General features: G+C 50.0%; 1 protein-coding gene across 1 annotated transcript in view; it reads right to left on the bottom strand.

Annotated features, from left to right (window-relative positions):
• The window catches only part of TEAD4 (TEA domain transcription factor 4), a 28,925-nt gene extending 25,380 nt beyond the window's left edge, over positions 1-3,545 (bottom strand). Inside the window, exon 1 of the mRNA XM_040978965.1 lies at positions 3,269-3,545. Coding sequence (XP_040834899.1) covers positions 3,269-3,545 — 277 coding nt within the window. The remainder of the gene's footprint in view (positions 1-3,268) is intronic.
• Between the last annotated feature and the right edge of the window lie 10,748 nt (positions 3,546-14,293).

Here is a 14,293-nt window from a genome sequence, read left to right as displayed (position 1 = left end):
AGGAATTTTTTCTTTTTTTAAGATTAATATATACTTATTTGAAAGGCAAAACTACAGAGAGAGAAAGAGAGGTTTTCTATCTTCTGGTTACTCTCCAATGATCAAAATGGCTAGGCCTGGGTCAGGCTCAATCCAGGAACCAGCAGCTTCACATAGGTCTCTCATGTGGGTCTCAGGGGTCCAAGCTCTTAGGCTATCTTCCTCTGCCTTCACAGGTACACTAGCAGGGAGCCGGAGTAGAAGCAGAGCAGCCAGCACTCGAAGAGGCGGTTCAACCTGCTGCGCCACAACGCAGGCCTCCCAGGCAGGATCCTCGACAAGGCTGAGGGGTAAAAGAGGCCTAAGACCCACAGCAGCTCCGGAGCCATCTCAAGCATCACCAAGAGGCTCTCGCCTCTGCCCCTGCAAGTTCCCTCCTCCCAGGCCCTGCTTATGTGCTTCCCCCACCTCCTGCAACACTATCTCCCAGCACAAGGGCAAGACAATGGCATCCGGGGACTCAAATATGGCCAGAACCATGATCACCCTACCTGCCCAACTCAGTGTCTCCCCTCCTGCCAGACACACAATCCTGTGCTCCTCCAAGCCCAGTGTGGACACAAGGCACAGGTGACCCCCAGCATCGTAAAGTGGGGATAGAAACATACCCATCTTTGGGGTCAGCACTTCAGCACAGCAGGTTAAATCCCCACCTGTAACACTGGCATCCCCTCTCAGCACTGCTTCAAGTGTTTGACTGACTCCTTAACATCCGTATGGGAGACTGAAATACAGTTCTAGGCTCTTGGATTCAGCCAAGACCAGCCTCAGCCACCGTGGCCTTGAGTATATGACGCAAAGTAAAAATGTCAGTCACAGAAAGACAAACATTGCACAATTCTACTTAAATGAAGTACCACGGTTAGTCACCCCTGACAGAGGCACAAGGTAGACTGGTGGCCGATGGGCTGGGGTGGAAGTGAGAACAGGGACTTACCGTTCAGGGGACCGAGTTCCACTTTGGGATAAAGAACAAGATCAGAAGACGGACTTGGAATAGAAAGAACTTTAGAAAGATAAATTCAATGCAGAAAATTCTGAAATCCATGCAGACAGGGAATTTTCAAAGAATACATAAAAAAAAACACATATTCACAGATTTTAAAACTGGCCATCAAAATAAGCTTTTATTTTTTAAAGTTTTATTCATTTTTAATTGGAAAGTCAGATGTACAGAGAGGGGGAGAGACAGAGAGGGAGATCTTCTGAAGATTTACTCCCCAAGTGACTGCAATGGCCGGAGCTGCGCCAATCCGAAGCCAGGAGCCAGGAGCTCTTCTGAATCTCTCACGCAGGTGCAGAGTCCCAAGGCTTTGGGCTGTCCTCGACTGCTTTCCCAGGCCACAAGCAGGGAGCTGGATGGGAAGCGGGGTTGCCAGGATTAGAACTGGTGCCCAAATGGGATCCTGGCGCGCTCAAGGTGAGGACTTTAGCAGCTAGGCCACCACGCCGGGCCCCAAAATAAGTTTTTAAGATTTTATTAGCCCTGGCATGATGGTTCAATGGCCACTTCCTCACCTTGCACATGCCAGAATCCCATATGGACAACGGTTCATGTCCTTGATGCTCCACTTCTCATCCAGCTCCCTGCTTGTGGCCTAGGAAAGCAGTAGAGGATGGCTCAAAGCCTTCAGACATTGTATCTGTGTGAGAGACCCGGAAGAAGCTCCTGGCTCCTGGCTTCAGACTGGCTCAGCTCCAGCTATTATGGCCACTTGGGGAGTGAACAAGCAGATGGAAGACTTTCTCTCTGTAAATCTACCTTTCCAATAAAAATAAATAAATCTTTAAAAAAAAAAAAAAGTAGACATTGTATCTATATGAAAGACAGAGTGACAGAAGGACAGGAGAGAATAAGTTCTTCCAGCCCACTCATTCATTCCTCAAACGGCCACAATGAAGCCAGAAGCCCGGACTCCAGCTGCGTCTGGCACACCGGTGGTAGGGACCCAAGCACCTGGGCCATCTTCCTGTTTTCCCAGGTGCAGCAGCAGGGAGCTGGATCAGAAGCAGGGCAGCTAGGACTGGAACCAGTGCTGTGATATCATATACCAGTGTCACAGGCAGCCCCATTAATGCACTGTGCCATAAGACCAGCCCAATAAACTTTTTTTCATTCCATTTTTCATAAAAATCAAAATCATCATACTTCATGTCACTATATTGTTAACTTACAAAATGAATTGTCGTCAGGGGCTAATACAACAGCTCAATTGACTAAACCTTTACTTAGAAGCGTCAGTTCAGTATCCCACATGAATGCTGGTTCATGCCCTGGCTGCTCCACTTCACATCCAGCTCCCTGCTTGTGACCTAGGAAAGCAGTCAAGGATGGCTCAAAGTCTTGAGCCTCTGCACCTGCATGGGAGACCAAAAGAGGTTCCTGATTCCAGATCAGGTCAGCTCTGGCCATTGTGGCCATTTGGGGAGTGAACCAATGGACGGAAGATCCTTCTGTCTCTCGTGTCTTTAAAAAAATTTTATGGTTGAAAAAGTCAGTCTTATGTCATAGACATTTCATGTCTCCCTTCCAAAACCCAAAACAAGTAGCCAGAGCCCCCAGCCCACAGGAGTGCTTTCTCAAATACCTGCTGATTCCAGCAAGCTCTGGCATTTCCACACAGCCTGCTGCTACACACCTGCAGGGCCCTCAGTTCTCACGTTTCCCTGAGAGCCACTGGCACACGTGTGGAGATCACCTGTCCCTTAAATGTCCAACACACACACACACACGATGGCTTCCCACCCAGAACAGCAATGCAGCCAAGCCTCAGTCCTCAAGGTGGCTTCCCACTAACTAAGTGGGGACCACCATCTGGTCCAGCTGGTTGCACGCTGCTTCCACGGCCCAGGTAATGATGGATCCCCATCCCCCTCAGCCCCATACAGTAAGCAGGGTCTAGATGAGCTCCAGAACTTTCAATTTACATGCAGAAGTTTTACTGCAGGGAAGAGTGAGTGAAGAAGGGAGGAAGGAAAGAAGGAACCCCATGTCCTCACTTCCTTTCATGGTCAAGCCATGTGTTGTGAATGGCTTTTAGATTATCCCCGGGGCGAGATTCTGCTCCGTTTTCCAAGTTTCCCACCATCACAGCTTCTTACTGGAAGACAGCAAGACCCACCTCGTGGATGCCCCTCTATTCCCTGGAGGAATCCAAAGTTGACATGTCCACCCCACCCAGCGCCCATCTCAGCTCTGCTAGCAGGGCTGGACCACAAAACTCCTTACCATACATCTTGCCCTCGTCCGACAGGATGATCTTGCGCCGGCCACAGGGCGGGTAGATGGCCAGGGCCTCCTGAAAGCTCTGCTCGATGTCTGGGCTCCACACTCCCTCGGCATCATTGTCGATGGGCTTGTCCAGTGCCTGGCTGCCCCCAGAGATGTTGCTCCCCTCGGGGGAGTTAGGAGAACTCCACTCGTTGGAGGTAATGGTGCCGGCCTTGCCCTCCAAGGCTCGGCTTGGAGGAGCGCCCGTTGGACCTGCTGGGACAGGAAGCTGCATATTGGTGAGGGGTCAGAGCTGGGTAGGCCCAGGATGCGTGCAGGGACTCAAACCAGTTTCTCTGAGGAGCAGGAGAACTGGGCTTGAAAGGTCATTTCAACCCCCTGCAGGTCTCACTGTCCCTCCTGTCAACTGAACATACAGACTGAGCCACTCTCCTAAGATGCTCTAAGAACCCATGTGAAGGCCAAGAAGTAGGAGACAAGGACCAAGTACAGAAGGGATCCTGATGCTGAACTCACACCAAGCAAACAGCACACTTCAAAAAGTTGGTGAGGGGCCAGCACTGCAGCCTAGCAGCTAAAGTCCTCACTTTGCACACACCAGGATTATACGTGAGTGCCAGTTCTAATCACAGCTGCCTTGCTTCCCTTCCAGCTCCCTGCTTGTGGCCTGGGAAAGCAGTAGAGGACGGCCCAAACTATTGGGACCCTGCACCCACGTGGGAGAGACCCAGAAGATGTTCCTGTCTCCTCATTTCAGATTGGCTCAGCTCCGATCATCAGATGGAAGATCTTTCTCTCTGTCTCTCCTCCTCTCTGCATATCTGACTTTCATATATATATATATTTAAGTTGGTGCAAAATGGATTAAAGGCACACATTTATTTTGGGGGCAAAACAGGCCTGGGAAAACAGTATAGAATGGCCCAAAGCTTTGGGATGCCGCACTCGCATGGGAGACCCAGAAGATGCTCCTAGCTCTGCTTCAGCTCAACTCAGCTGGGTCATTTGGGCAATGAACCAGCAGATGAAAGGTCTCTATCTCCCCTTCTCTCTGTGTAATTCTGCCTTTCAGATAAAAATAAAATAAATTTTTTTTTTTAAACTCAGTAACACGCCAGCTGAGTGTAGCATACTGGATGCCCACACCCCATATCGGGCCTCCTGGGTTTGCATCCTGCCTCCACTTCCAACCTGTCTTCCTGCTGTGTACCTTGGAAGGCAACAAGTAATGGCTCAGGGTCTTGGGTCTCCGTCACTCACATGGGAGACCAGGATGGAGTTCTTGGCTCCTGGCTTCAGCCTGACATAGTTGCAGCTGTTCAAAGCAGTTGGGGAGTAGACCAGTAGATGGGAAATCTGCCTTTCTAGTCACTTGGCCTTTCAAATAAATAAACAAATAAAAACTTTAAAAAAAGAAAAAACCTGTTGACTAATGTAATTTGACGGAGTAAGACATATACACATGAACAAAGAATGTGCTTCTGAACCACAAATTAAGAAACTACATTTCACAAAATTCAAAATCCATCCAATAGTAACAACTAATTTTTAGGGGTTCCTAGCTCCTGGCTTCAGATCTGCCCGGTTCCAGCCATTGCAGCCACTTGGGGAGTGAGTAAGCAAATGGAAGATTTTTTTTCTGTCTTTCCTTCCCTCTGCAAATTTACCTTTCGAATGAAAAAACCAGCCCTTAGATAACAGCCTTCTAAATAATATTTCATTTAGAAACCAGAACCATAATTTAATTTTAATAAGATGCATCACTGTAACTATCTAGCTGTAACTTTTGCCAAAGACACAGAACACCTACATAAATGTAGAGCAACTACTGGCAAACAAGGATATAACATCATAAAAACACTGAATTTCTTCAAAGAAATATTTATTTATTTATTTATTTATTTATTTTTATTGAAAAGTCAAATTTATAGAGAAGAAAAGACAGAGAAAGATCTTCAATCCACTGGTTCACTCCCCGAGTAGCTATAATGGCTGATCTGAAACGAGGAGTCAGGAGCCTCCTCCGGGTTTCCCAGGCAGCTGCAGATCCCAAGGCTTTGGGCCATCCTTGACTGCTTTTTCATGCCACAAGCAGGGAGCTGGAAGGGAAATGCAGTAGCAGGAATACAAACTGGTACTGTTTTTCTTACATATATCATTTTATGACACAGTTTCATAGGCTCTGGGATTCCCTCAGCCCCTCCCCAAATCCTCCCCCCTTACTGAATTCCTCCATATCGTTACAGTAGTACAGTTCATAACCAGTCATGATTCCTTCATTACGGGCATGGACCATGCGGGCAGTCCAGCATCTTATTGTCCGGATAAATTCAACAGTTTCACTGGGAGACCATCCTTGACAAACCGGCACCCTTACAGGATCCTGGCACATGCAAGGCAAAGATTTTAGCTGCAAGTGCTTTTTGCACCAAGGCCCAAATAAATTTTAAATTCAAAGAAATTGTGCTAAATCTCTCAAGGTTTTCCAGAAAACTTCAGCTGATTCTGAGAATAAATGGAATACTTAAAATGACTCTAGAGTTTTCCAAGGCATTGGTTCGCCGTCCCTTTCTTCTCTCTGTCTCCCTTCCCACAGCGGTTCTCCTCACGGTTCTGTCCTCTCCTGCCTTACACCCTACTCAGACTCGGGATACCGACCATGACTTCCATCTCCTCCACACGCATGATTCTTCAGTGGATTTTCTCAGCTGCTGTCCACCAGGCATCTCCAAAGCTCCTCCACTCAATATTCCCAAACCCAAATTCTCAGCTTGCTTGGGAGGCCTGCCCCTCCTCTCAGGGAATGAACCACCATCCCGCTCCGACCGGTCCCCCACCAGAGACCAGAAGCCTAGAACACGTTTGGGTTTTTCCCTCTTATCTCCCATATCCATTTTAGGACCACATCCTGTCTTTCTGTCCCCTAAATCTGCTTCAGTATCTCACAGTCCTTATCCACACTTCCACCAAGGCATTCCTAGAGGAGCCCTGTTCACACTCCGTAATCTCCCTTCAACACAGCAAGGGGAGTCTGCCAAAATACAAACCTGATCGTGACTCCTCTACTTAAAATCCTCCGATGATCTTTCCATTCTCTTTAAAGATAAAACCACATAGGGGCCAGCATCGTGGCCTAGTGGGTTAAGACATCAGTTCAAGTCCCAGCTGTTCTGCTTCCCATCCAGCTCCTTGCTATGGCCCCAAGGAGAGCAGCACAAGGTGGCCCAAGTACTTGGGAGGAGACCCAGATAGAGCCTCAGGCTCCTGGCATCAGTCTGGTCCAGTCCAGACATTTCAGCCATTTAGGAAGTGAATTCGTGGATGAAAGATCTCTTTCTGTCTCTCCTCCGTCACTCTGCCTTTGAAAATAATCAACAGACCATTGTTCCACAACGGGAAAGTTCCTTCATCAGTTGACTTCTGCTCTCCTGCCAGAACGTCCAACTACCGGCCCCACTCAGTGTCCCCCGAAACCATCCCACTGACACAGCAAGCTCTGATCTGATCTGTTATCGCCGATAAAGCACAGGCGAACCTTACTTGCTCTGGAACACGCTCCAAGCCTGGATCAGGTGCCTTTCAAACAACATCAATAGACCCTCAACTGTCTTTATCCCAGCCCGTCTCCTCCACACTTCTGATACCCCAAGGAAAGAGACAGGTTGTTCCCTAAGTTCTCAGCATTCAGCGTGGTGCAGGGAAACGAATGAATAGATGGTAAGTGTCCTGTGGAATGATGATCACTCTGCTTGGAACTCAGCTTTAAGAAATACACAGAGCTGGCCAAGTTCTCAGCTTCCTGCACTGGCATCCCGTAGAGAGGCCAGTTCTAGTCCTGGTTGCTCCATTTCCCATCCTATTCCTTGCTAATGGCCCAGGAAAGCAGTGAAAAATGGCACAAGGCCTTGGGTTCCTACACCTGCATGGAGACCTGGAATACACTCCTAGATCCCAGCTTCAGATCGGCCGAGCTCTGGCCACTGTGGCCACTTGGGAGCGAGTTGGCAGAGAGAAGATTCTCTCTTTCTCTCTGTGTGTAACTCTTTCAAGCAAAACATAAATTAATTAACAAATATCTGGATTTGGGTATTCCCGAGACATAGCCTGAATTACATGTAAGCCCCCTGGGGATTTTATCCAGGGCACTTATAACCTGAAAATGGGATGGATGGGAATTCAGAGACTGGCATGGGTTCCCGTTCTAAGGTCTATCAGGTGGCCACAGAACAATGACTTCACTTCCCTAGGCCTTCGTGTGCTCACCTGTAGAACTAAGGAGCTGCTCTCACTGGCCATCTGTGGTCTTTCCAATGCTGGCAATATCGGCAATTACATTTCCCACCTAACCTATCCACTTTCTCACTGGCCCTGCAGCACCATGCAGTCTTCCACCTGTGGCTTTGGCCCACTGAGGACTGGGGAATGGATCCATCTCAAACAGAAGTCCCACATGATAGCCACTGAGATCAGATGTTACCTTGTATATGGCCTGACAACTTGCTAAGAGTGATTCATTTGTACTTAGTTTTATTTGAGAGACACAAAGAAGGAAGGGTTTCTTCTGTCATTTCACTTTCCTAAATGGCCACAACCACTGGGGTTAGGCCACCAGGCCAGGCCCATTTACTCTGTCACATTGGTGACAGGGGTGCAGGTACGTGGGGCCATAACCTCCCAGGGTATGCATTTGCAGGAAGCTGGAATTGGAAGCAGAATCCAGAATTGAATTGAATCCTGGCACTCACTCCAATGTAGAATGCAGGTGTCCAAGTGATTTCTTATTTTGTACCAAATCCCTACCTACCCCACTAAGACCTGTTTATGGTCATCATTATTAAGCTACAAAGCATACCTCACTGGGAAGTTCTAAAGCCCCCAACAGGCCTGAGAGACACACATACTAGATTCCTTAATGCCTATATTAACTACTAGTGCCATCAATGCAGATGGCCTAATGCACCCCGGTTTTTGCCTGCCTGGCCCCTTGGACCTGACACTAAACCCAGGAGAAGGGTGATACCGAGGCCAGGGTGCCAGCAAAGAGGGGCGGCTCAACCTCCCTGAAGCCAGCAGCCACCCCTGAGGGCCTGAGGCTGTGGTTTCCTAACCCTTCCCTGAGGGGAGCTAGACTGGTCCTCTGACGTGAGTCCAGCCTCTCCCTGCCCAGGGCCACCCAGCAGATCACCAGACCTAGGGAGAAGCAAGGTCTCCTCACGCCAGACTCCCCCGCGAGTGAGGTTTTCTGAGGACCTGCAGCACTCCGTGTCCCCAAGATTGGGTCTGTCCCAGGGAAAGCAGGGCAACAGGTCACCCAAGGCCCTGGCCCACGGGATTTGTTACTGAAATGGAGCTGCTCCCAGCCCTGTGGGACCCTGCTGCTGCTGTCTGCTGCCGGGTGCAAAGAGGACATCAACATGGCCCAGAGCAGGACTCCATCCCTCCTCCCCAGAGGGCAGAGTGCTCCTCAGGGACCCCCGAGAGCCAGCCAGGGTGAGTGCCAGAGGGGGCGGGCACAGATGGCATCGGTGAGCTCAGGTCATGTGCCATGAGTAGAGGAACAAAAATAATCTGACTTGGCTCTCGGGGCCTGGCCCACATACCTCCAGCTCTGTCCCCAGTCCTACCCAAGGGCCACCAGGTGGCCTCGTCAGGGCAACCCAGGGCCGGACATCCCACTGTCCCCTCCCAAGCCCACAGTCCAGTGACTCAGGAATTTTCAGAGGAATGAGGAATTCAGAAGCATGAGTTAAGACCATTCTAGTAAACATCAGATTCTCCAAAAATACTTTCAGGATAAGAAGAACAAGAAGGCAATCTCAATTCCCAAGTTACACGTGGAGGTGCCACAGCTAGGCCAAGGGAAAGCTTGTTCTGAGAAATGTGGCAAAAATCACACCTCACCACCACCCCTGCCCTTCAAGTCCTCTTCTCAACCTGGGCCACGCATGCTCCTGAAGACCACCTGCGAGGTCTGTCCCCAAACCCCCAGAACCCACCACACACGCACAGAGTGTGACAAGGCCTGGCTCTGTCTCACGCAACCCCAGCTATGATCACCAGTGTCCGTGACTTGACAACGAGATGTCTCATTCCCCACCACGCCTGGCTCACTGTCGGGATTCAGGAAGCGGACAGCATCCCTACAGAGTCGTATCCTCCAGAGTCCCAATCCACAGTGGAAGCCAAACTCTCTTCCTTTTACCACAGAGTCTCAACCCACAGTGTCTCCAACACAACCCACTCCCCACGCTCCACAAACCCACACTGGAAGTAAAGGAGACCGAAGCTCACCCAGCCTGTAAGATTTGGCTGGTGTCCCCAGGGCTGGACAACGAGGGGAGGGCCTGGGCCTCTTGGTGACAAGTAGAAAAATGTGGCCAAGTGAGTTAGGCAGCTGCTCTAGGCACTGCTTGGAATATACCTGCATCTGGAATCAAAGAGACTGCTAATGCGCCTCCCAGGCAGCAAAGGATGCCCCAAATACCTGGGTCTCTGCCGCCCACATGGGAGACCCGGTGCTGGTAGTCCTGGCTCCTGGCTCCTGCCTGGCCCAGACCCAGCCGTGGTGCGCATTTGGGAAATGAACCAGTGGATGGAAGATGCATCCCCTCCCCATTACTATGCTTGTCAAATAAATAAATTACATACATTATATATTTTTCCATGTAAAGCGTAATATATAATGTGTGTGTGTGTGTGTGTATGCATGTGTATATATAAAAGTACACAAACAAAGTAGAAAGCCAGCTCCCTCTGCCTCAGTCTCCGCACAGGATTATCCCAATTCATACCGGGGGACTCACGTGTAAGGCTCAGCTGCCAAGGCCAGGGGTCCCATCTCTGAATCCTGGATGCGTAGTCCCAGCCTAGCATGGTTGAGGCTACAGAACATCTGCCCTGGAAGGAATGTGGGTGTGTATCATCCAACACGTTTCTCTAAAAAAGCCAAGAAAATAGCTCCTCCCAGCACTGTCCCTGGCCACTCCTACTGGACGAGACTAGAGCCCGGGTCCAACTGTGCAAGTGACAAGAGGCAACACCCATAGGAAGCAGAATCGAGTAGAAGAGGCCTCTGTAGACACCCTCATGCTGGGGGTGGGGATGAGGAGTGTGTCTTGGAGCCCTTGCTACCTTGGCCTCAAGAATAAACAAAAGAGGGAGAGGGGCCAGCCTTGTGGTACAGCAAGTTAGGCTGCCACCCACAATGCCTGCACTCACACGTAAGCTGATTAGAGTCCTGGCTACTCCACTTAAGATCCAGCTTGCTGCAGCTAGCAAAGCAACAGAAGATAGTCTGCATCCATGGGAGAGAGCCAGAGAGAGTTCCAGACTCCTGGCTTGGGCCCAGCACAGCCTTCGGCCACCTCAGCCATTTGGAGAGTAAATGAGTGAATAGAGGCTCTCTCTATACATCTAATTCTGCTTTTCAAATAAAATTAATGTTTTTTTTTTTTTTCGGAAGACTTATTTATTTTTATTGGAAAGGCAGACAGAAAGATCTTCTGTCCACTGGCTCATTCCCAAGTGCCTGCAATAGCTGAAGCAAAGCCAATCTGAGGCCAGGAGTCAGGAGCTTTTTCCTGGTCTCCCACATGGATGCAGGGTCCCAAAGCTCTGGGTTATCCTCCAGGCCACAAGCAAGGAACTGAATGGGAAGTGGAGCAGCCAGAACACAAACCAGTGCCCATATGGGATTCTGATGGTTGCAAGGTGACAATTTAGCCATTAGGCCATTGCACAGGGCCCCAGGCCCAATATTTAATTTTTAAAAAATGAGAGGGGAAACCAGAAGTGTAGGCTGTGCCTTCTTCAAGACTTATCTCCATTCTCCCCTCCTGCTGCCCTGGTCTCCCTACCACCTCACCAGCCCCAAATTTATTCTCAGGGTTCCCCCTGGTCAGGATGGCCTCTGTCCTCTTTGCATTCTGCAGAGTTCATCGACAAACATGCACTGAACGCCAACCCCCTTCTTGAACTAAAGTCCAGAGAAACGGATGCAAACCCCCGCTGAGAAGCTGAAGGCTGGCAGAGGAGTGTCCATCCATCCATGTTACCCAGTGTCCCAGGCTTGGGTGGAGGCAGGTAGAGGGCACACAGGCTCACCCTGGAAGTGCCCTGACCCCTGGAGCCCCAAGGCCTCTCTCGCCCCTGTGATACTCGGCAAGTGCAGCTTTGACCTGTCACTTGGTTTTGTTCTTCCATGCTTAGCTGTAACCCTATATAGCTGGGAGGGAAGGGGGAGGAGTGCAGGGGATCTGGGGCAAGGGAGAAGAACCTGTCCTTCAGGCAGAGCCAGGTGCAGCGGGGAGTCCACTGCCCAGCACACACAGTGCTGCCTCCTCGTGAGGCACCTACTTCTGGATGCTGGGTGGGCAGGCACCCTGCAGGATGGACCCATACGGCCCAACACACATGGGGTACTGGAGGTCAGGGAGGCAGCCGGGACTGTGAGGACCAGATAATAAGCAGCTTTACTATTCATGCTACAAGGTTCCAGCTTGGAACGCCCCCTCTGCCACATGCTGGTTCACACCCTCGACTCTATCTTTGTGAGGAAGCTAGGACCACCACCCCTTTGTGCAGGTGCAGAAGACTCCGAATTGCCAGGTGCACACCTAAGTCCCCAAAGCTAGTCGATGACAAGGCTCAAAAATCCCCGCACTGTAGCAAGCCGCCTCCTGTTCACTACCACTTTCCTTTTTGCCCACATTTCTGCAGAAACAAGCAAGGGCAGTGGTCCAAATCCAGCACGAGAGATGTAAATCAGACACGCCGACAGAGGGAGATAGAGGGGTAGCAGGCCATGGTGTGGTCAACTAAGGGAAGCGACAGAAGTTTGGAAGTTTCTTCCCTCCTGATCTCTTTCTCAGCAGGGTTCCCCCTCACCGCCCTATCCCCCAAGCTCCATAACCTCAGCCTAGTGTTTTGCGTTTTGCTTCTTTCCCTCTTTCTTTTTCTTTTTTGGCACTTGCAAGGGAAGGATTAGCCAATTGAGCTATCATGTTGGGCTCTCCCTAAACTTTTTGCAGTCCTTTTCTACTTCATGTCACTTAACTATACATTTTAAAAATAGCTAAAGCAGTGCAATTTGTATCATGCACATTTTACCACATTTTAGCATTTTTAAAAGACACTTAAAAAATAGTGTGGGCCCAGCACTGTAGCCTACTGGCTAAAATCCTCCCCTTGCAAGTGCAGAGATCACATATGGGCATGGGTTCTAATCCTGGCAGCTCCACTTCACATCCAGCTCCCTGCTTGGGGCCTGGAAAAGCAGTGGAAGACAGCCCAAAGCCTTGGGACCCTGCACGCTCATGGGAGACCCAGAAGAAGCTCCTGGCTCCTAGTTTTAGATCGGCTCAAGTCTGGCTATTGTGGTCATTTGGGGAGTGAGTCATGGGATGGAAGATCTTCCTCTCTGTCTCTCCTCCTCTCTGCGTATCTGACATTCCAACAAAAAGGGGGGAGCAGCAGGGGAACCCTGGGGATATAGTGAGGTTTGGGAGTACAGAGAGGAATGGCTTGAAAGGGACTGGGTCAGGCCAGGTGCCAGCTAGAAAAAAAAATGACCTAATGTGTCCAGAAGACTGGACAGAGTGACCAGAAAAAGGCTCTCCTATAACTCGCACCATAGTGACTAGGTTCAGATCCCCCACTCTGTGCTGGATTCCAGCTCTGGGCTCACATGCTCACACACACCCTGGGAACAGCAGGTGATGGTTCAAGTTACCAGGGCCTCACTTACAGGGAAACTCAGGGAATTCCTGGTTCCTACCTTCAGTCTAGTCCAGTCTAGGTGGTTGCGGGGCATTGGGGAGCAACAGATGCAAGCACCCTCCATTTCTTCTGTCTCTCTCTGCTTTACAAAATAATAAAAACTTTGCCTAGTGCAATGGCTCAATGTCTAAATCCTCAACCTGCAAGTACTAGGATCCCATATGGGTACCAGTCCATATCCCAGCAGCCCTACTTTCCACCCAGCTCCCTGCTTGTGGCCTGGGAGAACAGTGGAGGACGGCCCAAAGCTTTGGGACCTTGCACCCGTGTGGGAGACCAGGAAGAGGTTCCTGGCTCCTAGCTTCAGATTAGCTCAAGTGAACCAGCAGATGGAAGATCTTCCTCTCTGTTTCTCCTTCTCTCCATAAATGTGATTTGTCTTTCCAATAAAAATAAACAAATCTTTTTTAAAAATAAGTAAAATAAATAAAAATAACATTTAATAATAATAAGAGAACCTAGGTGTCCCAGTGGCAGTCACTCCTTCCCTGGCACACCCTCCATCTCCTGGGAGCCCCAGCATGCTTCACTTCAGTCCTACCACCCTTGAATCGACCACTTGCCAGTCACATGGCTTCAGCAACCTGAACCGCCCCAAAGCACCTGCCTCTTCACCTCTCAAAAGGCAGGGAGAAGCTCTGGCCCAGGTGGACATGAGGCACACAAGGCCTTTTCTCATCTTCAGTGTCCTGGGCAGGACAGGAATTGGGGGAACAGGAGACAGAGACGGAAGACCCTTCTCCGTCCTCCTCAGGGTAAGGATATACTGGAACAAAAGTCAGAGAATCAGATCCCTTCAGCATAGCTTGTGCAGAAGAAAGAGGAAAGGAGGGAAAGGAGGAAGGAAGGAAGGAAGGAAGGAAGGAAGGAAGGAAGGAAGGAAGGGAGGGAGGGAGGGAGGGAGGGAGGGAGGGAGGGAGGGAGGAAGGAAGGAAGGAAGGAAGGAAGGAAGGAAGGAGGGAGAGAGGGAGGGAGGAAGGGAGGGAAGAAAGAAGGGAAGGAGGGAAGGAAGGAAAGGAGGGAGGAAGAGAGGAAGGAAGGAGGGAAGGAAGGAAGGAAGGAAAGGGGGTGGGAGGGAGGAAGGGAGGAAGAGTGGTGCCAAGCCAGTAGCAATGTAGTCCTTGGCTCTGCAGTCAGCAGCTTGGGCTGATATCGGCTGGGCCTTACCCCTCTCTAAGGCTCAGGGTTTTCCCAGATATCTAAGAGGTAGTAAGGTTATCTCCTTTTGCAGTAAGGATTCAATTC

Source organism: Ochotona curzoniae, unplaced genomic scaffold, assembly GCF_017591425.1.
Source record: "Ochotona curzoniae isolate NIBS_2020 unplaced genomic scaffold, NIBS_Ocur_1.0 contig_2927, whole genome shotgun sequence".
Classification (NCBI taxonomy): Eukaryota; Metazoa; Chordata; class Mammalia; order Lagomorpha; family Ochotonidae; genus Ochotona; species Ochotona curzoniae.
Note: the sequence above shows the minus strand (reverse complement) of the source record. Positions and strands in the feature narration are given on the sequence as shown.